The sequence below is a fragment of the Sparus aurata genome, chromosome 20, assembly GCF_900880675.1.
Source record: "Sparus aurata chromosome 20, fSpaAur1.1, whole genome shotgun sequence".
Taxonomy (NCBI): Eukaryota; Metazoa; Chordata; class Actinopteri; order Spariformes; family Sparidae; genus Sparus; species Sparus aurata.
Genome location: NC_044206.1, coordinates 2,707,048 through 2,730,674, shown reverse-complemented (window position 1 = coordinate 2,730,674; position 23,627 = coordinate 2,707,048). Strand labels below are relative to the sequence as shown.

At 40.2% G+C, this 23,627-nt stretch overlaps 1 protein-coding gene across 1 annotated transcript in view; it reads left to right on the top strand.

Annotated features, from left to right (window-relative positions):
- The window catches only part of ipmkb (inositol polyphosphate multikinase b), a 28,808-nt gene extending 9,900 nt beyond the window's left edge, over positions 1-18,908 (top strand). The window contains exons 3-6 of the mRNA XM_030400187.1: positions 1,557-1,653; positions 3,285-3,457; positions 12,747-12,828; positions 12,992-18,908. Of these exons, the coding sequence (XP_030256047.1) occupies positions 1,557-1,653; positions 3,285-3,457; positions 12,747-12,828; positions 12,992-13,809 (1,170 nt within the window). The 3' untranslated portion in view covers positions 13,810-18,908. The remainder of the gene's footprint in view (positions 1-1,556; positions 1,654-3,284; positions 3,458-12,746; positions 12,829-12,991) is intronic.
- The last annotated feature ends 4,719 nt before the right edge of the window (positions 18,909-23,627 follow it).

Genomic DNA, 23,627 nt, shown 5'->3' with positions numbered 1-23,627 from the left:
GGTAAGATGATGTTGAATGCGGAGCTGTAGTCCATGAACAGCAGCAGCTCATATGCCCCTCGTTGTTCTAGGTAGCAAGGAACAGTGTGGAGGACAGTGGAGGTGGCCTCATTCGTTGACCTGTTGGCTCTGTTTGTGTATTGGTGAGGGTCCAGGGTGGGTGGCAGACCAGCCTTGATGTGTTGCAGGACCAGCTTCTCCAGGCATTTCAAGATGACAGGTGTCAGTGCCAGGGGCCTGTAGTCGTTGAGGGATGTTATAGCAGTCTGCTTTGGAACTGGCACTACTGTGGATGTTCTTAGGCAGGTGGGGACTTGTGAACTGTGACAGAGAAAGGTTGAATACATTTGAAAATACCTCGCTTAACTCTGCAGCACAGTCTCTGAGGACGTGTGTGCGGATCACATCTGCAGACTGGATGATGAGTGTCTGGTTGTTGGTGACTGGAGCAGGATCCATGTTTGTCCTTCTTCTTTCCACCTCGAAGTGGCTGAAGAACAGGTTGAGCTGCTCCGTCTCCACGGCGCTGCTGCTGGTCAGGCTGCTGGTGTTGCTTTGCCTGGTGATGTGACGTATCCCCCGCCATGCCCGGTTGGGGTCTGAATTGCGGACCAAAGTGGTCCTCGATCCTCCGCTTGTAGGCTGTCTTAGCATCCCTGATGCCCTTCTTCAGGTTTGCCCTGGCGTCACTGTAGGATGGCCTGTCACCAGACCGGAAAATGGTTTTTCGGGCCATCAGCAGGAGTTGTACATCCTTGGTCATCCACAGCTTGTTATTGGGAAACACACAGATCTGTTTAGTGGTGGTGACATTGTCCATGCAGCATTTTATGTAGAACAGTACAGAGGAGGTGTAAGTGCCAATGCTGTCATCCTCAAATACGGTCCAGTCTGTGCAACTGAAACAGTCCTGCAGCTGCTCAGAATCCCCCTCTGGCCACACTTGTATGGCTCTAGCAGTTGGTTTAATGTTTGCTTTAGATCTTAGCAGCACTGTTGGCCTCAGCAACTCTAATACAAACAGGAATGAGTCATGACATCATGTGTGCATGTCTCTTGACCAAACCAATCAAACCTAATCCCAACAACACACACAGCTCACACTGACCTGGCATCCGGCACAGGGCCGTAAATCTAGCTATAGTGGGAAGAAAAATCACCAATATATTGTAACATCTACCAGCAGTTTTATATTTTATACTATATTTTATGTGTTTCTGCATGAGGATTAGAGTAACAAAATGTATTTAACAAATGGGTTTGTTGTAATAATGTATGTACTTACCATTTTGATGCTAATAAAGTGCTCAGTTTCCAACAGAATTGTATCATGAGAGAGGGAAAGACTCCTAAAGATAATAAGAATAGTTGCACTGACATTGCACTGCATATAGTAATTAGTATTATACCCTGTGTTAGTGATTAATGGTGAACCAAAAGTCATGATATTTTGCTAAATTATTTCATAATATTTAAAATGTACTTACATTTCTAAATTTATTGGTGTGTGTCTGTCTTTGTCTCTGTCTCTGTGTGCCTGCGTCCGTGCGTCCTAGGTGTATGCAGAGGACTGCTGTGATCCATGCCTTCTGGAGCTTCAGAACCATCTGCCCAAATACTACGGCACCTGGTCCTCCCCTGACAGCCCCAATGGTAAGAGACTGGACTTCGTGTGTATCCACCTCTCCCTAACAAAGTTCAAAAATACATGCTGGTCTGCCAAATTAGCAGTTCTTATTAATATTTGGTCTGCACAAGAAATCAAAATATTACTGACATTGCAATATGGCCAAGTGCAATATCCAAAATTACAAATGCAAATGCAATTATTTGATAAAGGTAAACTGTGTGACAAACAGCATCATAATGAAGTACAGCAGTGCAGCAAAGATTGTCCTGACCAGGTGTGTTTGGTACAGACCAAGACAAATGTCATATCATCATCACTTTAAAAGTTGTTGTTTTTGTGAAAATAAAAATGTTGCTACAAAAGCAATTCACACTAATTGTGAATCATATCAAAATCTTCATATTGGTAAAAAATAATCTCTATTATTAATTTTCTACAATACTTTGCAGCCTTTATTAGTATCAGTCCAGTGATGGGGGGGCTATTTTATACTGTGAACTACTGAAATTATGAATCAGATAGTTAGAAAAATAAAATTAAAACATGAGCATGTAACAAACTGTCTTTCAATTGTGACTAACATACACGCTGTTATTTTACTGTCGTTGTTAAATGACATTCAGTCCAGCTTGGCATTACTGTCTTGCAAATGCCCGTTATACAGTGTATGCTGGGACAGGTTCTCCTGCAACTCTTGATTGGGCAGCTATTTAAAAGTGCATCAGTTTCACTTTAAAGCCACTTTAAACTCCAGTCAGTGTTACTTCCTGTTTCCTGGTCAACGTTGTGTCTCATAGAATGGTAGCCTCGTTAATAGTCAGACATAATCCATTACCAATAGCCAATGGATTTCTTTTTAGGTGTGAACATAAAATTAAGTTATTTGATAAAAAAGTGTTCACGAACAGATTGGATCATCAACATTATCAGCTGCGGGAGTGTGGCTATAGCTCTCTGGCTTCATGGCCCTGCAGACCAAAGGTTGGGCTCACACTACAGGACTTTTACAATCCTAACCAAGTTTGAGATTTGGTTATGTCACACACATAAGTACAAAGTCCGCAGAGTTTTTTAATCATAAACATGCACACAGAACAAGATTTTAAAGTAATGGTACATCACACACTGCAGATAAGGTTATCAGATTGAGCAATGCATAATATCACATGTGAAAAAAATCTGCAGTTGAGGGTGATGCAACAACCTGCTGTAGTAACACATTGCAGTGAGTTAAAAACAACACAAAGGTGCTGCTTATCCCAGGTTTATGTTTTGATAAAGTCAAGTATCAAAATCAGAGGGCCAGTAATAGGCCGGTTCTGAACAGACTCATTTGAACAGGCACTTCACTAGTTAGTACAATTTTAGCTATACAATTCACAAACCATGAGCTACTGTTGGTTTTTACTAAATTATTATTTTTTTCTCGTTATTATGTGGTATTAGTTTATTAGTGGGAGGTTTTCATGGCAGGTTTTGTAAACTCTGAAGTACAGTAACCTCTTTCTACATCACACTGTGAATAGTTCTCTTGTCAGATGTTTTGACAAATTGGCAGGAAGTCAAGGAAGAATCTCCATCATATCACAAAGATGTTTTAAGTACTATTGACTGTACTGCACGCCATAGCCCTGTATCTCTGCCACTGCCTCAGACCTGTACCTGAAGCTGGAGGATGTGACTCGACGCTTCGTCAAGCCGTGCATCATGGATGTGAAACTGGGCCAGCGGAGCTACGACCCGTTTGCCTCGCAGGAGAAACGGGAACAGCAGATCAGAAAATACCCACTGATGGAGGAAATCGGCTTCCTGGTTCTCGGCATGAGGGTGAGTTTGACCTGTTGTGCTGCTTTGGACGAATCTGAACTTGGAGTGTGGTTTAAACAATATTATAACAACAGCATAGGTGTTGTTGTCTTTACATCATTTATTGTAAAATGTACTCCTGGTGACACCGTTGATAGTGGGAACTTCCTAAAGACGATTTTGAGTATATTGTCATGTGTTTATATTTATGTCTGTCCGTGGACATGTTTTATCAGCATGATGGCATCATGAAACCTAACAGGGAAGATGGGTATGGTCTGAGCAAGAGCACCAGAGGTAATGAGGAGGGAAGGGTGTGGTCCAACACCGTTAGTGTTATGGGTAGTCTTGGGTCTGAATGTGAACATGTTGATGGCTTGTGGCTGGTGTGGTCCCTTTGCTAATAAACCTTGCTTAATTACATTTACAAAACAGTTTACATAAATGACAGAAACACAAAATTCATATAACAAACAGACCAAAAGGAGCAACACAGGTAAATTGCTAGAATAATTCTTTAGACCAAGAGTTTGTCTTAGAGTAGTCCAACAATGACTTCTCTTATTGAAGCTGAAGTTGAGTGGTCCTCCTTATTGACTCGTAAACTCACAAGACAAATCTTTATGACAGATGCAGATTAACGATTTATGTATTGCAATGGATTTAAAGACAGTACATACATGTTCTGTCCAAATACCCAACCCCTAGTAACACAGTAACAGAATCATTTATCCTACCGTTCATACACAGACAGGATCAAGATAAGATGCTGTTGAACAATCTGAAAATGGTCAATGTTTAACCAATGTGATACGTGAAATATGTTCATGTTGTTGACTAAGCTGAACAATGTGTAATTCACCCTCTCATGAGTTTGAGTCAATACACACACTTGTAGATTCTCTAACCCTTAGCTCAGGCTGTGGAGCGGTAAATACGCATCATGCCACTGTCTCATTAGTGTGTCCACATGGGGGAAACAGACAGATAACAGGAAAGAAACAGAGAACTTCTTATCTGTTAGAAAGGAAGAGCGTCAAATAGCTAAGCCTTTATCGCTTTGATCAGTTTCCATTGCAGCCTACCGTCAGTATCATCATCAGTAAGTCTCCCGGTTTGGGTTTTCCTGCCTGCCTGCAGCAAGCAACAAACAAAGATAACCCAATGAGCTGACTTAACTGTATGTAGTCAGTTAAGTATTCGGTATTCTATTTTATATCTAAAATGTCCATGAAGTTATTGGTACGTTCATCATGATGTGGAACACTGAATAACACATATTTCTACAAAACTTTTGTTTTTATTTAGCAGAATATAGTAAGTAATACAATAAGACCTTAAGTATTCTGAGATACTTAATCAAATGGATACAATCACTAAAAAGATATTAAGTTGTATGCTGTACATAGTGAGGTACTAAATTTGTGATATTAGGCTTTTTCATACTGTACTGTATATGTACTGGACTTAACTAATTCAAATGAAAGCTATGTTTGGTTTAGGGCTGAGAAGTGTTTATGAAGAATATTTGTACTCGGCTCCTTTAAACTTCTGATTATACTTAGCTAATAAATCTTGAATTTAATGCAATTTGAATGTAATGGACTTGTTTGTTTACTAGTCTGTCATCAGAATTCCAGGTCCAAGACTGCCAATAATTTATTGATATCAGTCAGTTTTAGATTAACTGTGCATGTAATGCTTTGTAAAGGTCAGTAATTTCCTGATAACGAGCTTGGAATTGTCTTTAAAACAAATACATATGTTGTATTCCTTAATTGTAGGGAGAAACTGAGACAACGTTCAGACACAGTTAAGTTTACTTGGTTGTTAAGTTTAAACCAGATTGGGGATTTCCTTAGGGAAGCTCTATTAAAAAAATGTAATTCTGTCATTATTCATTTGTGTCTGGGCTTAGATAGAGGAACGCATGAAGCTTGTATATTCTGTTTTTTTTCCTTCAAAGTGGAGGTTTGCTACTCCTGTTGTAACTACTGAGAACTGTTCTTCCCGATGTCCAAGGCAAAAAAGGAGGACGAAGGAAAAAGTAATGTTACATAGAAAGCAATGGTAAAACTAGAGTGGACAGCTTGCATTAAAACGCACAGCTGTTATTGGGAGACACCACAGCAGTAATAGTGGCTAGGCTACTTCCAGTTATTCCACAGATTTGTGTATTCAAAACTGTATTGTTTATGTACTGTATGTTTGCTAATTTTTCATTTTGCATGTTTAGCTTACCTGATTTGGTCTTAACAGACTTAAAGGGATAGTTTGGGTTTTTTGAAGTGGGGTCATACAAAGTACATATCTATAGTCGATCTGTTCCCTACCATAATTGCCTATCAGCGCAGCCTCAGTTTGGAGAAGCAGAGAGCCGCTCCAGCGCATACGCTTAGCTTTGTACTGCAGTGAACGGAGTCCAGATGCAAAGCAAATTTTAAGCACCTAAAACAAGGCCCACCTAAAAAAATCTATATCAGTTCAAGTGTACGTTATATAGAGAAAATTCACAGCGCTTTACATCGCCGTCAAACCACCCTTTCTTTTGGCACTACATTTTCTCAACCATAGAACCTCCGTATCCCTACACATTAGTGCAACTGGGCCTCGCACTGTATTTCGCCACTTGCAGATCACCTGTTAATACGTTACACTAATGCATAGGGATAAGGAGGTTCTACGCTTTGCATCTGGACTCCGTTTCAGCCAATTAGAATTAACTGTTTCTAAGTGTATGCTACTTGTTAAACACTGCCACAGCTGTATTTTATCTGTAATTAGTACAAAATAACACAATTCATTTTTGAAAACCCGATTCCTGTTAATATTAAAACAATGCTCCAGAAACAGCTTTTCTTTTTCAGTGAATACCAGAGCATTCGATGGTATATTGAATGAATTTTTATCTTCAGATTAACTGTGTGGTACCTCGGCTGAAAAGGAAAAAGCAGACTGAGCTTTTGCAATTGAAGATTATAGTTTTAGCTGAAGAAACTGAATATTAATGATAATTTACCAGGCCTGGATTCAGAAAGTTTCCAAAGTTATTTATCAAACCCAGCAGGTGGGTCAAACCTGGCGCTCCATACCACTGAGCTCGTGAATATCCACTTACACAGACAGATAACATAACCTTAATTACATAACACTAGTGCAGTGCCCGTAAGAAAAGTGTATTCCTATAAAAAAAAGTGGGAGGTTAAGCAGGTTTTTCATGGATGGCCAAATGAGGCTGTGTTTGAAGGTGGGACGTCAGGGATATTTAGGTTTGTTGTGAAATCCGATATTCCAGGATATAATTGTCTGTTTTTGACTTTTTTTGATTTTGCCATTATATTTCACCTTAAAAGCTATTTACTTGGTGTCATTATTTTCAGCACAACCTCACATGTGTGACTGTACAGTTCTTTTTTCATTTTGACATACTGTATTAACACAATGGACCTAAAATCATAAAAAAAACATAAAATCAGAGTAGAAAAAGTTAGATTTTTTTACTGTGAAATCCACAAATATGTTTAACAAACCATTTTTTTTTCACTTATAATGCAAATATAAATTGTTGTTTGCTAAATTTGTGCAAACATTTAAAAAATGTACAAAGTTATATGTAACTATTTATATTTAAATACAGGCAATGCTCAGGTCTGCCTGTGCTCCTTCCAGCTGAATAAATAGCTGGACTGCCTGCTCCACATTCAGCTTCTCCTCATTATTCTGACTCATTAAACAAAAACCGACTCCACTACTCACTAAACATACTACACCAAACACTACATAACACACTAACTACACACTCCAAACACGCTAAATGTCACAAATCTCGCAACTCTCAATATCGCTGTCTACACACCGACCGTCGTTGCATGTCAATCATCCGCCTAGGTCCCTCCCACAACTTCCTGTTCCTCAACAACCAAACTTGCTGCTTTGACACTTTCGTGACAAAAGCCCGTTTTTACCGTTTCTTCTTGCACCAGACACAAAGCAAACGTGACGGCAATGTTCGCGAAAAAGCGTGGCGGACATTATTTACCCTAGGTCCGGTTTTGGACATGCCGATGCGTCCGGTCCGTTGCCTCGGGAGGTGGGCCGTGTAGCTAGCGGCTAGCAGCTAGCTAGCTACACATGAACATCCACAGATTCCGATTCCACTTTGTTGTCCGCGCGTCTCCGGATCTCCTCAGACCCGAACAGACTCGGTCCGGACTCATTTATTCTCATTAATCCACAACAGTCAGTTTAGATGCACAGAACAGAACAGAACGGACCGAACCGCCGGCAAAATCCCGGTCCAGCTCGCGCCGCTGCAGGTATGAATCCGCATGTTTCTTCAGGTATGTCGTGGGCTTGAGCTCTGCAGTGATTGGCTCTGGTGCGCACGTGGCCACGGTGTGCAGTGATTGGCTCTGGTGCGCACGTGACTGTGGTTGCTCTGGTGGACAACGCTCGGCGGAATTTGTAGAGCATTTATGAAATAATTTATTCATGGTATCATTGCAGTCCAAACAAATGCTTAGATGCACACCACTGAACCACGCAGCAGCCATGTTGAAAGTCTCAGGTCAGTCTGATCCTGATCCGCAGAGATATTTGACCAACAGACACATACACACACACACACACACACACAGACAGACAGAGTTTCCTTGTATTTATAGATAGATAACCTTATGGAGACAGGACAGAAAGGGCAGGACTCTCTTCAGTGTGAGAAGTGTGTGAAGATATGGGAGAGGGAGGATGTGATTCAGTCCAGGAGCTGTCTTTTGAGGAACTAAGGAAAATATTTCTTACTACTTGTCTTTGTATACAGTGAAAAATGGCACCTGGAACGAGGGTTTGTCCTGAAATACCTGATAGTGTTGTTCTATCCTTTGTGTAAATGATCACTGATTACATAACCTTTATGGCTGCATGTCTCCACCTTTTGTAAACTGGTCATAAATGGCTCATGTGATCCCTGTAATGACTCGTGGAGGTGAACTTAGTGTTTGATCGGTGCTACAGTACCATAGGCTGAGAAGTGACGAGGCATTAACATTTTCCTGCATGAAGGTAAACTGAAAAGGGTGAATCAAATGATTATTTATAATGTGAAAGGTATTGCTCTTAGTAACAAACCTACTCATAGCTCAGCAGATCTTTTGAGCCCCTCACAGCTGAGAACATGACTGTTTGATTCCGTCTCAACTCACTGCACTACCTGCTTAGCACCACAGACAGACTCACTGAGAAACTGTGGTCATATTTTCATCATGATGATAAGACACATTTCATGTGACAGCACCAAATTTTAAATGTTGTACAGTGTATCTTCTTTGTCTGCTGGCAAAATGGTGATGATCCAGTCTTGATGTGATGAGCGATGCCGGGGCCTTCCTCTCCTCAGAAGTGAGGATGGAGGGGGGTGCTTTTGCTTTAACAAGAACAGCTGATAGCCTCAACCACAGCTGTTCTGCCTCTGTGTCTGCCAACCTATTTAAAGGTAGTTCAATGATGATGTTCAGTAGTAAATTGTGTTATGGCTTTAGTTAGATAGAGAAATAGATACTCTATTAATCCCATGGAAAATTTAGACATCCAGTAGCAGTGTACACGTTACAACAACAGGACATAAAACATTTGTCACATCTAACAACTTACAGACCCCAACCCAAAGTCAAGTTAAAACTGTAAAAAAAACTTAAAAAACTGAAAAGTAGACCAGCCAGATGAATTTTAAATTAGATTCATTTGCAAAAAAATACAGAAATACTGTAATTACTAAAAAACTGCAGTGCCTGAATGTAGGTTGTGCAAAATGAAACGGGTTGAAACAAAATTAAAAATGAGTCCATACAAAACTGATCCAAGTAAAATTGAGAATAAAGTTTTAAGAAGCAAAAGCTGTCTCTATTAAATATAGATGACAGATTGAAACAAGGGTTGGTGTAAAACTTGTTAATGTGAATTGGCATTAAAGTGTTCAAGTGCAGAAAGCTGTCTCTATGAAGAGAGATGTGTGGTTGAATGTTTGTTTCCCACTGCGTAACTGAGAGTTGTTGTACAGTCTGATGACCAGGGGGACCAAAGAGATTTTAAAAATATAAAGTATATATAATATAAAAATTTTAAAATAAGTATTTAAAAATGAGTGATATCTCAAACGTGTACTTACACAGTACTATACTGTAAACATTTACCATATAATATAGAATATTTGTTGTATAATCAATCAATCAAACTTCATTTGTATAACACTTTTCATATATCAAAGTAACACAAAGTGCTTGACACAATGAGAGAAATAAACATACCTCCCACCCACATGTACATACATGCACAGCAAGCAAGGTGTAAGGAACTCAGGAACTGAGGAAGTGCTGTCTTGATACGCACATATTATACAAAAAATACATTTATACAATAGAGGGACAAAACACTGTCATCAATACTTTATAAAAACTAAAATTAAAAAAGTCTTGAGTCCACCAGCCAGAATAACCCCATACAGCACCTGTGCTGAGCTCAACACCACCCTCCACCACAGAGGATCACTGGCCCAACAATCGGAGTGAGATGCTGATTCCCTGAATGAGTGCGCACTGAGCTCTGGATATCGCAGCACTTGACCTGTCTCCCTCCCACTCCATCATCATCATGCTCCCTAGCAGGCACAGACCCAACAAGTCTGCACAAAGCCCAACAACCCATCCCACCCCAGCATGAACTGCAGTGCCCCAGTGAGATCCCCTCGTTACCACAGAACTGCTGCCTGCCCCCAATTACCAAGCGTCCCCACAAATGTCCGATATAACCCAGGCCCGGCAACTGTAGAGAAATACCCATGACAGCCAGGAGCCCCAAGTGCCCCTAGCCCCAAGGTAGGACAAAGCTCTGAGGAAACCCCCAGTCCATCTTCAGCAGGACAAAGACCCACAACACCTGAAGCCCCACAACATGTTTGAAGTGGATTATGTTGCCAGTATAGTACGGGTCTAATTTATTTAGCTGTAATTTAGACAGTTGAAAAACACCAAGAAATCAGTAATTGGACTCTTTTTCTTCTAGAACAGGGAGTTAAGAACAGAATGTGCCTGGCACCGAGCTGGGAAAATTCCTATTCTTATCTCTGTGTGTTTGTTTAGATGTAGAAGAGAATAATTAGAGGTAATGATCTTCCTGATGGAAGAATGATGGTGGGGGGCAAAGCGCTAGATTGAAAGGAAAAGATAAAAATGGGTGGCTACGTGCTGAGAAGAAGATCTTCCTGGTAACACTATGAAGCCCTCTAATTTAGCACAGGTGCTCAAGGACACAGTAGGGACTTGGGCCCTTGGCCTGTTCTTCAGTTGTGGCTCCATTAATTGAGCCTAATGCACTGTTGTTTGGCTAAAAAGCTAAAAAGATACTGTTTCCCAAGACCCATTCTCATCCAGCTAATTTGGTTCTTTGAAACAGTTTAGGGATTGATTTGTTAGTCCTGGATTGAAGTTTTCTTGAGTAACAGTCACAACTCGTATTTTGAAAAAAAAAAGCAAAATGAACACCAGTATGATTGACAGATTCCTTATCATGTGATTTAAGTTCTATGAGGTAGATCTTCAGGCCCGGGACAATAGATAAATCGGCGTAGGTCTCATGATTGATATGGTTTTCCTAAAACTACGTTTTATTAAGTTATGTATTTTAACATTGAAATTATATATGATATGAAATATAATTATGATAACTACATCAACAGATCATTTTCAATAATCTGCATGTTTAAGTCGGCCATTTGTATTTCAACAATGAGTTTGCGTATGGCCGGGATTTATTATTTGTCAGTAGTACTTCTGCAGGTCTTGTGCACTGAGCTTGTGTCATGATGCAGCTCAGCATACAGCAGGCTTATCATAGTTTTAAGGGTTTGATCTGCAGTCATAGCTGGCCAGTTTTATATTATGAAGGCTGGTGTGAGTTTGGCTGTGCACTATTTTACCACGTTTACACCAAAGTTAGGTGAGTTTGCTTTTTTTTTCTTGCATGTAACGTATGGTGTCATGAATGTGCCAGAAATACAAGGAACAGTCCAAGGAAGCAGCTCATAAACCTCATCAGACTACATCCTTGTTTGACTACATCCTACGTCTTGTTTTTTAAAGTGTCATCAGAAATATAGACACAAATATTTTACCAGAGCTGATGATGGAATTAGCTAAGGAGTGAGACATCTTACTACTTCAAGCCGCTGGCAAGGCTTCGTGAAGTGACAGGAAGCCACTTACATGGTCATTGTCATTGTTGGTCACTTTTGACATATCTTTGACTTTACTCTCTCCTTTAACTCTGTGCCCCCAGTTGTTGTGTTTTCGTCACAGCTGATCAGAGCTGACGCTGATGAACACCCTTGACTACTGCCGAGTCATTTTTTGTGGGAGTGAACGCCGACTGTATCTCTTCACATGAAAGACAAAAATGAGATGTTAATGAGTTTTTTTGTACAGTTTGACAGCGGTTTTAGAGGAGTCTGCTTAATCAGAGAGGGAGAGCCCTCACTGAAGTCATAGTTATTCCTGGTCAGGCTGGACATCTGTTGCCACTGTTCTGTAAGGGTTTGGACATTTCACAGATCTAAATGAAAAATAGAATAAGACTTTCACAGCAATACAAGCACAGAACTACTTTTCTTCAGCATGGGTTTGCATGTCTTGTTTATAAATTTGACTTATATGACACATATGTATGACGGTTGATTAGTGAACTACACTGTGTCCTAACTACATGTGAGTGTATGATGTCGCACGCTCACTCTCCTCACTGCATTCATTAAATATGGAAATAAAACATGTACCTGTCAGCTGTGCACTGGAGATCAGATCAGAGTCTTAACAAACTCACCCATGTTTTACTGGAGAGGTTAAGATAGCCTTTCTTTCTACCCTTGTACTATTTAAACAGAAAACACATGTTGTACTGTGATAATCAGAAGTTTCTCCTAGAATATGATGTATAGTTCACGCAGAGGATGGTGTGTTGTCTTAATGGAAACTTTCAGTTTCCCGGCAGTCCCACTCTAGCCAGCTGGAACCTTTTTATATACGTTTTCTGTGCTAAAAGTAGACAATATTGTTCAGATAACAAATGTATCTGAACTTACAACTTAATGATTTAACTGTTCCTTGTCCATGCCACACTTTCATTGCAAGTAACAGGAATACCGCTTGCAGCCAGTAAGGACACTCCAATAGAAAAAAGGTCCACTTGTTTGATCATGCATTTAGGACAAAGTGTCAAGAGCTGCAAACATGCTCTTAACATGATGTATTTTCTTCTGTTTCAGGTGTATAAGGTGTGCAGTGACACGTTTGACTCGTATGACCAGCACTATGGGAGGGGACTGGTGAACGACACCATTAAAGATGGTATGTGTGTGTTGTGTTTTTACCACAGGTTTACCCACATTTAACAAGAGACTTCTACTTTCAGAATAACTCCAGTCAGATATACAATAACATGTATGCAGAGAGAGGAACAGCCAGTTAGTCACAAGGATTTAAAACTCTCCTCTCCTCTTCTGTCCTTCAGGCTTGGCTAAGTTCTTCCATAATGGTGTGAGTCTAAGAAAGGATGCCATTTCAGCTAGCATCTGCCGAGTGCAACGCATTCTCCGCTGGTTTCAGTCCCAGCACCAGCTGAACTTCTATGCCAGCTCCCTTCTCTTCGTGTATGAGGGTCTTTCCTCTTCTTTAACCTCATCCTCCATTTCTTCGCCTTTCAGCAACCCTTCAGTCAGCCCGACTGAGGGGAAAACTGCTGCATTGTCATCAGCTGGTGACAGCAGTAAGGTTGAGGAGGGAAAGGTTAGACAGGAAGGTATGGGGCAGAAAGAGAAAGTTGCTGAGTACAACAACAACAACATTCAGGTTTCTGTGCCCTGGGACTACAGCCTAGCCACCATATACACCAACCATACAAAAGGTGGCCAACACCACTGTGCCAGAGGTCATCTCCATGGCAAAAGTGGAGATGGTGATGCTGTGGAGATGACAGTGAGCTCGGATTCTGGGGATAACATCTCAGCACTGTGTGAAGAAGACAACTCGGCATGGAAAAGGAACGGAGAATCCCAACCACCACCAAATGTAAATGGAAACAAATCACAACTGGAAAGGCAGGATGAGGATGGAGAGAGGGAGGACAGTGGCAGGAGGCAAAGGAGAGAGGAGGAGAAGCCGAAAATACGAGGCAATGCAACAGAGACGAATGGAGGAGACTCAGAGGTGGAGGTCAGGATGATTGACTTTGCCCACGTATTCCCGAGCGAGGGTCACGATCATGGCTACATTTACGGCCTCAAACACCTGCTGATGGTGCTGGAGCAGATCCTCTGTGAGGCCGTCTAGAGCTCTACTCCTCTAGATCTTCTCCTTACCTCCTGACCCATGTGGTGAACCACTGTCTCACCCCTGTCGACCCCCCATTCTGCTCAGAACATAGAAACCTTCAGAAAAGAGAGGGAACAATCAAGGACGTAACAGAAGCATCATTGTCATCATCATCATCTCACCTTATAGTGGTGGTCTGTGTGTGTGCGTGTGCGTGTGTGCGTGTGTGGGTGTGTGTATATAAAGTGGAGGTAGAGGTTGACCGCTGTGTTATCCCTATGATCAGCAGCACTACATGCACTAATTAATCCATGAAGGCATTACGACCCTGTACTTAAAGGCAACATCTTCAGCTGCATTTACTGATGCTCAGACAGGCTCTACAATGTCGCTTCATCTTTAGTCTATTTGAAATGTATTCATAAAAAATACAAAAACATATTTTTATACCATGCCCGCTAAAATTAGCTGCCGAGTTTCTTTTAAAATTGTACTTCGGTACACCTCAAGTTAGGTTGTGCTCTCAATGTATATTGACCACCAGTGATTTACCACTATACTGTCATAGCTGGCCCTTTGATACCTCTGGTTGAATTCGACATCAGTAAGCGGAACTATTTTATATCCTTGAATTTTACGTCGATTTTTCAGCTATGCAATTCATTAGATTAGCCGAAAGCAGCTGTTGGGATGTAAATGAACAGCACTTTGATCACAGCTGGGTCCTCAGGATCCACAGGAATGTTCTGAGGCATGGAAAATCCTTGATTTTTGTGATGATGCCACCGGATCAGTTTTCGGGCCAGTCCACAGGTTTGAAAGTAATGTCGACTTTTCAATTTAGGTGAATTCAAAGTGGATCAATAAAAGAGACTTTCATATGTTTTTCGGTTAAGGTATGGTGTACTATCATACTATGCAGTCTGCCTAGAAAACTACCTAAACTATCTAAACCTGAGCTGTTAGACATAGCACAATTAAAGTTCACCGTGCTACAGCACTCAAAACATGTTTCTTTCCACATCCCGGACATCTAGTTAAAGCGCGTCCACAGTGGTTAAATGGATTCAGTCCCATTCACGTTTACAGTACAGTGTCAAATTACAAACAAACCAGGGCTGGGAAACAGAAGTCCTTTCATTCTTCTCCATTAAACCAGTGAAACCAACAACAGAACATTCAATTAGGATTCTTAATGGCCGCTGACAGATTTGCTGTTTTTTTTGTGAGAATTGTGTAAACAAGTCAGCAGAATGTTGAGTTTTAAGTCGGGTCGTTGTTTTGAGTTTTTGTTTGAACCACTCTCTACAGGTATCTAACTCAGGTAAATTTACTGTATGGAAAAATACTTAATATTACTACTACTATCCTCTCAGCAAAGTGATCCTCATGCTGTCTGGTTATTCAGTTCCAAACTGTTGTTTTATGTAGTCTTACTAAATGTTTATCTTATCTCATGATTGACCTTATCTCATCAGTGTTGATCTTTGAGCCATGTTTTTCACTGCTTAACCTAATGACCTTACATGTTGTGTTGTCTATTCCAATAGCAGTTTTAATTGTTGTATATGTTGGACAGCTAAATCATTTCCCTTTCTGAAGCCTTTGCTTTTTTGGTGTGTTAATTCTGGTTATTTGGTGTCGCTCGCCTCTGCCCTAGTTTTAGGAACAGGATTATATTGATATTATATTGCTGTCATACCGTGTACTCCCAATTTGTACTCCTTATCGAAAAGTATATCAAAAGTGCTCATTAACGGGTTGGACTTCAGTGCCCTTTCACTAGCAGTAAAAGGTTAGTTCAGATTTTTTAAAGTGGTGTTTTATAAGTTACTTTTCCATAGTAATTGAGTTACCTTTAGTAGATGGTGGTCAACATGCCTCCAGCTTGGCAGGGGTAATGTGTAGCAGGCTTAACGATGTACTGACATTGACAGGATAAGCAGCACAGTGTCCTTACGATGGGAGACTGAAGCTGTTATATTGTTCTTTCCAAAGCTGAACAATTCCTTTGACAAGAAACAGTAATGTAACGTTGCAGTACACAGGAGTTGCTGATCTAGTCCTGCCTTAATTGGTTTGTTGGTTTGAGTTATTATGTGACTTTGGTGAATCTGAACTAACCCTTTAAAACAGTAACACAAAAAATGAACCGATTGTGGCAGCAGTAGCCCAGGAACTCCTGTGTTTTGAGTTTGTCTGTAACTGTGTCACTATGGAGAAAGCCAAGAAGGATCCAACAGCTTCACTTTCACGTTATAAAGGGCTAGCTGATGGCAAGTAAAGCTGTGACACCATTCTAAATATATTGTGCACTTAATCAGATGTGGCTATTTTTTTCACATTGGCTTGTTCTTTAGTTGGCTAAATTAAAATCTGCTGCAGCTGTCCACAGCAGAGGTTAGCTTTCCTGCTGGAACTCTGCTGCTTCCCCCAAAAATGGGCCTGCCGACCATCTACTGTAGGTAATACACTGACTATGAATGAGTACCTCATACAACCTGAACTGTCCCTTTAACCAAGAGTTACTCTATGACTTTAAGTTATTTTATTTTAATTAATTGATTGATAACTGGGAAAGAATAGGAAAATATGCCCCCAAATTTTGGAGAGAGGATTGTAGTGGTTTATTCAAAGATGTTTTGCTTTGTTTTATTTGACAGAAGCGATATGACTGCCGAAAGGATTTTACAATTGTAGTAAGAGGATCTTTGAAGATGCTGCTTTAATAGGTGTTGGCTGACGAATGCTAAAGAAAGACTGAATGGTTATATGTAATTATTTTTTTCTTTTTCTTTTTTGATCTTTGTTGGGGGGTTGGTATATGTCTGGAGTACTGGAATCCCTTTGACACTATTCTCAGCTGGAGACAACATCCTAACTGGTTAACTTTTGCTTGTTTTTACTTTGTTTGTGTAAGTGATATCTGGTTGGGCTGGCTAATATGGGTTGGGTTAGTCTAATAACTGATGCTGCTGATAATCTGTATACATTGGATGATTCTAATAGTTTCATGTCATGCATGTCAAAGGTGTAGTGAAAATGTATTTAGACCAAAGCTTTCCATTGAAACCAGTAATATTCATCTAGCTGTGATGGACTTATGGAGGCCCAAAGCAGCCTTGGTTGCTACAAATCATTTGTACGTTGAGAAGTGTTTTATTTCAATCATGACTTTATTATCTCCTCTTCCAGAAAATGATTTGAGTTTGATGAAAATAGAAAAAAAAATCACATTTCTCATGGCCTTCTCTGGCAGACTGCCACATGATGTGACTGATCGCTCTGGAAAGTTGTTTTTTTTTTCGAACTGCTAACCTCTCTCCTAGAATTAACCTTAAATCTCAAATTCAGTTTAGTTGTGCAAATATTTATTGAGATTTTTATCCTGAATTTGATATCTCAGCTACAACCAGGAAAGACTACCTGGTGAAACAACCCTGGACAGATTTTTAAGTATGGAGGCCTGTCACCCAGAGATGGACCGAGGGAAGGGCAGGTTCACTGTCTGTTTTTTAGTAACTTGATTTATTTCAAATCAATGCGCCAACTTGTTTCAGTCCATGCAGGGGAATTTAAAAAATCAAAAAATGTTTGGTAATATGCAAAACTTAAGTAGATTCAGATCCTTACCTCAATGTTATCTGCAGGCAGTCCTATGTATTAGTCTGACCCTACTCTCCATTGATGACAGCTAATGAAATACTCTGTCACACTCTCTGTCAGACATTTCAGTGATTTGGTAACTCAATCATTTGCTGTAAATCATTTTAACTTTATCATCCTTAAATGATCAGCTGTTTTTGTGCCACTCTGTACAGGTCTACTGACTCCACTCTTTGCTTTCTACACTGACATTGGAGCTACTATAATATGCCACGTTCAGTCTCACAAACCATCAATAATATGCACAGGCTTCTTCAGTCTATGTTGCTTGTAATATAAAGAAAAATATGGAAATCCTAATCTTTTGTAAATTAGCTCAATTAGATGTTTTAAGATTTTAATCTGAACCAAAAGACTCCGAGACTTATTTGAATACGATATTTTCTCTAAAATTGGGGCTTTTTAATAAATTTGATAATTTGTTGGAAATTATCAAAGTGAAAGTGTAGGAGTCTTTCAAAGGATGTTTACAAGGGTGAGAGAACTGATTTTAGTTTAATAACTGCCTTATTTTCTGTTGATGTCTCAATGTCATCTCTGTGTTTTCAATATTGATTATTGATCATTTCGGCCGCTGTGTTTCTAGCCTGTTGTGTCACAGCTAACAGAAAAACCATATCATGCATTTGTGAACTGGGCATTGTCAGTGGAATAGGTTTAATGAGCTGACTCTTTCGTGGAACTTTTCACTTTAATTTTCTCCAGCCAGTGTAACGATCATAGAATTAGTCAGTGTTACTGAGACATATGGATTGATGTATTTTTACCGAGGTGGGCAGATTTACCAATACTACACCCACTATGATCTTTTAGTTATACTGCATGTTGAAAAGATTTCAAGTGCAAGCATTTTTGCTTTATATAAATGATTTTCTTTGCTTAACATTAAAGTCAATCAACTGAAGCGGAGCATTGTTTTCAGGATTGCTGATTATGTTTTTGTGGACACTTTCCACACAGCCATTGGTCTCAATTTCACATTATATCAGCCTTTTATTGTCTCACAGTCATTTCAAAATGCACAGAGTTGAGAAATAAATAACTAAAGAGTCTGAATTACAATGCAATTATTTTATAACAAAAGCAGACAAATGTTCACAATGGACCCTGGACTGTGGCATTGGCGTAATGCTCAACTTTCACAGTGAATGTAATAATCTGTGAAGGCTGTATGCACAGGCACACCAGTAAGGCCTCCTTGCCACCAGGGGGCGTAGACACAGAGGAACAGAGCATCAACAGCCTACACTAAAAAATTGGTTAACATATACTTTGAAACATTTAAAATGAAAAAAATCTTAAATATACAAACACAATGTTAGCATCAGTGTGCAAGAACATTTTTTTACCGATATGTTGTGGTTGTACATCGCTCACTGGGGTATAAAACACAGGGACTCAATGAAAACTGTAAATGATTGAAATAAAATAAAGTATTTTAGTAAAAAGTTCTTTTCAGTTTTTTTACTTTTAGTTAATATATATGTGTGTGTGTGTGTACACGTATGTAAGTATGTATATGTATAAATGTGTATGTATATGTGTATATATGTGTATGTATATATATATATATATATATATATATATATATATATATATATTAGAGATGCACCGATCGATCGGCAACCGATCGCAATAATGCCCCTATCGGTTTTGATCGGAGTTCTCAAAATAGATCAAATCAGGCCGATCAGATGACGTTTCAATATAGAGACAGTGCACTGACTGCATGCAGGGTGGGAATTTCACGGCGGCCATGGCCGCTGTTGCCCCGCACTTTGGCCTTGATGCAGCGTGAAAAAAAACTCATCGTACGGCCACAGTGGCCTCTGTGCCCCTGGCCCGGTCAGCGTAGCGGGCTTGCCTTTAATTACAGCCACCTGAGTGCACAGTAGTCACTCACAGTAACTTCAGTGAGTCCGCGGTTCGCGCAGGTGGAGTCTCATCATCACGATGATCTCACGTGAAAGCCTCTCACACAGCAGCAGCGTCTCAAAACAGAAGTACGAAACTTACAGCACAGGTGCGAAAGCGAGCGCAGCCGGTTTTGACATGATACGTAACTGACGTATGTGGTAGGATTTAGTCCGGTAAAGTTGGAAATATATTCACAGATTCGAACTTCCCGGATCAATAACTCATAAGTGAAACCTTGTTAAAACACAAACGACGGCTCTTTCCTACCGTAGTAAGGTAAACAACGAGCTACAACCGTATTTTCATCTAAACGAGCGTCTGGACATTAACTCTGGTCTGTATGATCAGCCGGCTGTGAGACGAGGGCGCAGGGACCGTCTACAAAGTGCAACACCGAAAAGAGAAACTACAAAAAATATTCAATAACTTCAGTATTATTCAGAGTGTAGTGTCACCAAAATCACTCCACACATCAGTGGTCTCCTGCTGGTTATTCTACAATTTTTTGTTTGGAAAAAATGTGCTTTGCCATAATTTTGGGGAATTTCTATTGGGAGAAATATTCAATAACACTAATATTCAGTGTGGTGTCACAAAAATCACCTCACTCTAACCCTACTTAACAAAAACTACTTTCTAATGTAACTTTAACTTGATTTTGGTATTAGAAAACGTGTTAATACATAATCCATGTCTTATTATAAATTAGGATGTTATGGTATCAGTCTGAAAGGTAAATCAACACATTTTACTCTGTGGCCTTTGTGCCCTGTCATGTGGCCTTGGTGTCCCTGAAAACAAAAGTGAAGGCCAAATGGACTTGCCCCTAAAATGACAAAATTCCCATCCCTGACTGCATGCATTCCCACTAGTAATCTACAGTTACTCTATGTAAGCTGAGTCCAAGTTGTCTCTAAGAGAGTCTCTAGAGTGTGAAATATTGCACATTGCCTCAGCCTGCAATAAGACTGTGGTCAATTCATGATACTTTCTCATCTCCTAATTTTTATACTTAATAATACAATGTCAATGTTGTGTAAGAAGAATCATTAATTAAATATATGAAAGTTACACAAGACAACAATATAGAAGAATGTATTAATTTGACGCTGTGATCGGTGATCGGCAATATCGGGATCGGCAGATACTTCTTTTGGTGATCGGTGATCGGCCCCAAAAATCCTGATCGGTGCATCTCTAATATATATATATATCAGTGGCGGCTGGTGACTGAAAAAATTGAGGAGGACAGGAGGAAAACCAGTCCACGATGTCATGTTATTTTATACAAGTCAACTACTTATCCCTACATTCTTATATTTAATGAAAACTAAGCAATAAAACAATGACTTATAAGAATTCTTTAAAAAAAAAACATTTTATTAAATGGCTAATATACAAGACAAAAAAAATACCACTGTATACCCCTTCCGGAATTTGATCCGCAGTCACCTGCTCTACTCACTGTGCTACCACAGCAATCAATGTACATACTTCAGGACAGCACAGGACATCACACACATCACTCATCACAATCGCCCGGTCGTGCCGCTAACGTTATGTCCTCCAGCAGGACGAACGAAACGAAAACTATGAATTATTTTTCTGACTGCTTCGCTCTGATTTCAACAGTTTTTTTTCTATCAGAAATTTGCTTATATTTCCTTTGAAACCGATTCCAATGTCGCTGAAAACTCCATATTTCTTGTCCGAGCATGGCGGGCAGTGAAAGCTGTAAAATACCATATTGACCCGAATATAGGACGACCCTGATAATAAGACGACCCCTCTTTTCAAGACTAATCTTCAGAAAAAGACTCTGATATCCAAAATTTGTTTCTCAGTGACAAACTCACACACCTTCCTGTCAATCTCTTGGAAGCGGCCGCTTAGAGGACCACGATAAGCTTTTCTCTTACTGTTAGCGTTTTCAGACGATCTTTTTGGACCCGCCATCTTCGGATGTTACACTCCGTAACTCCATATTTCTTGGCTGGCTGACAGTTGTTTGGCACCTCCGCTGCATTGATCTCATTATCTTCAAATCAGCATCATAGCTCCGCCTCAGATGTCTGTGAACTTGCCACACTTGATTCACTTTGCTCCGTAAAATCACCGCGTCTCTCCATTTTTCATCTCCTGTCACTTCTTCTCCGCTGTGATTGACAGATAACCGCAGCCATAGTGTCAGTGACGTCTCTACAATAAGCTGGCGCCCTCTGCCGTTGCGGTCGTGTAGCGACCCAGACAACTATCAGCATGTGTCAACGGTTAGACCCCGATTATAAGACGACCCCACTTTTTCACATAATTTTAATCGAAAAAACAAAAAAAACAAACTCGTACTATATTCGGGTCAATACGGTACATAGAAGTATTTTTTGTTTACGGCTGTATAAACGTGAGAATGAAATTTGGGAATTGTTATTGGACCAACCTGCTGTTAATCTTGTATTCTTGTTGCTGATTGGTAAGGGAGGACGTCCTCCCTTAGCGCGTCATTTTACGTGTCTTAGCCAATCATAGATCAGCATGAAAAAATCCTGAATGCATTGAGTCTTTAGGCGAGTTCAAGATCACGCAGTGCTGCGCAGCGCTGCGCAGCGCTGCATAAATCATGATGCATGCTGGTTAAAATATGTCCACGATGACCTGGATGGGAGTGGTTTCTGCTCCGCATCTGACGTCACATGACCTTAAGTTATCGCGGGAGCGAGGCTGCTGCAGAGCATTCGCGCAGTTGCTCTCCAGGTACTGCGCGACCCCAGACCCACCTTCATGACGTCAGGACTTTGCCCTAATTGGCTCTCATCTACGCTGACGTATATGACGTGTGTTTCGATGAATTTCCATATCCATAAGCACCTCTTTTCTACTCAAATATCAAATACTTTCAGATCAGTAGCAGCCGTGTGGCCGCACCTATGGGACAGTCACCATGAATAAACCTATAAAATCCTTCATGTAACACAACAACCCTGAAAGATGTCGTCAATAAACTGCTCAGTTCTGTCAGCTTGTGGTGATGATGGAGAAGTGGTTAACTGCTGTGTCCAGTGTTATCTGTATTATCCACTCTTATTAATTAACCCTTTCTGTTCCCGTCACATTAACAATACAAAGAATTATCCTGAGCTATTCTGTGTGTGATGAGATGGTGCAGCGGGACAAGGCATCTGATTCAGTCATTTGTTCTGATTATTGTATTTCATTCATTCACTGAAATGTATTTCATTCATTGTGATGTTGCTATGAGAAAATGCTTCATCTTATGTGTCTATAGTTATGCTTATTTGTTAAATGTAGTCAGCAAATTCCCCTCAGCTATGATATAATCATGATGCATCTAAGCACAGTTGTCATCATAATAATGAATAACTGTTGTAATTGTATTGTTATTGTGCAAGACTTACTATAATGTACCAGATAGACAAAGTTCAAATGTATTTAATGGTGACATTACAAGGAAAACAGAACATGATCATTTACAGTAAGACAACATTTAGGCTCTTCATCTACTCTTGATAATCCACTGTGTGACCGTTTGAAGTGAAGTAATTACAAAGTATCCAAATTTGAAGTTGTTATTGTGACAAAGCTGTCACATTCTGTTGTCTCTAAATATGAACTGTATATATATATATATATATATATATATATATATATATATATATATATATATAAAGTAATCAGATGAACACATCCTCTGCAAAAAGACAGGCTTGACACGGGTCTTGATCTCCGGTCGTCTGCATGCAACACAGCAGCAGTTCCACTGCTCTGTTCCCTCAGCCCAAATGTTTTGGTTGACTAATATTTTGAACATCTCAGATTGAATAATTTCTGAAGGAGATTAATATGAGAAAAAGGCCAGCAAAGTTCCCATAGCATCAGGTCAGAAAACTGATCGCAGTCGTTGTTGATTGTAATCAAACATTAATGGAATTTCAATTTCCTCCACTTCTTCGCCGACGAAGAAGGCAAACACCGCAAGCTCAGCCAGGTCACGTCACGTCTACGGGAAGAGAGAGTGTCCGACTTCATAGCAGCGTTTGTAGCCCCGCCCCTGCTGTCACCAGCAGATCTCGCTGATGTGATCAGGCAGCAGGAGGTCAACTTGAACGCGCCTAAAGGAAGGAGATCCCTCCCATGGAGGACAGAAGCCCTCCGTCCTCCTCTAGCCCCCACCTTCCTGCTCCCTGCTCCTCTCACAGACTGCTCTGTCTCCTCCGTCTGCAGCTGTCGCTGTTCAA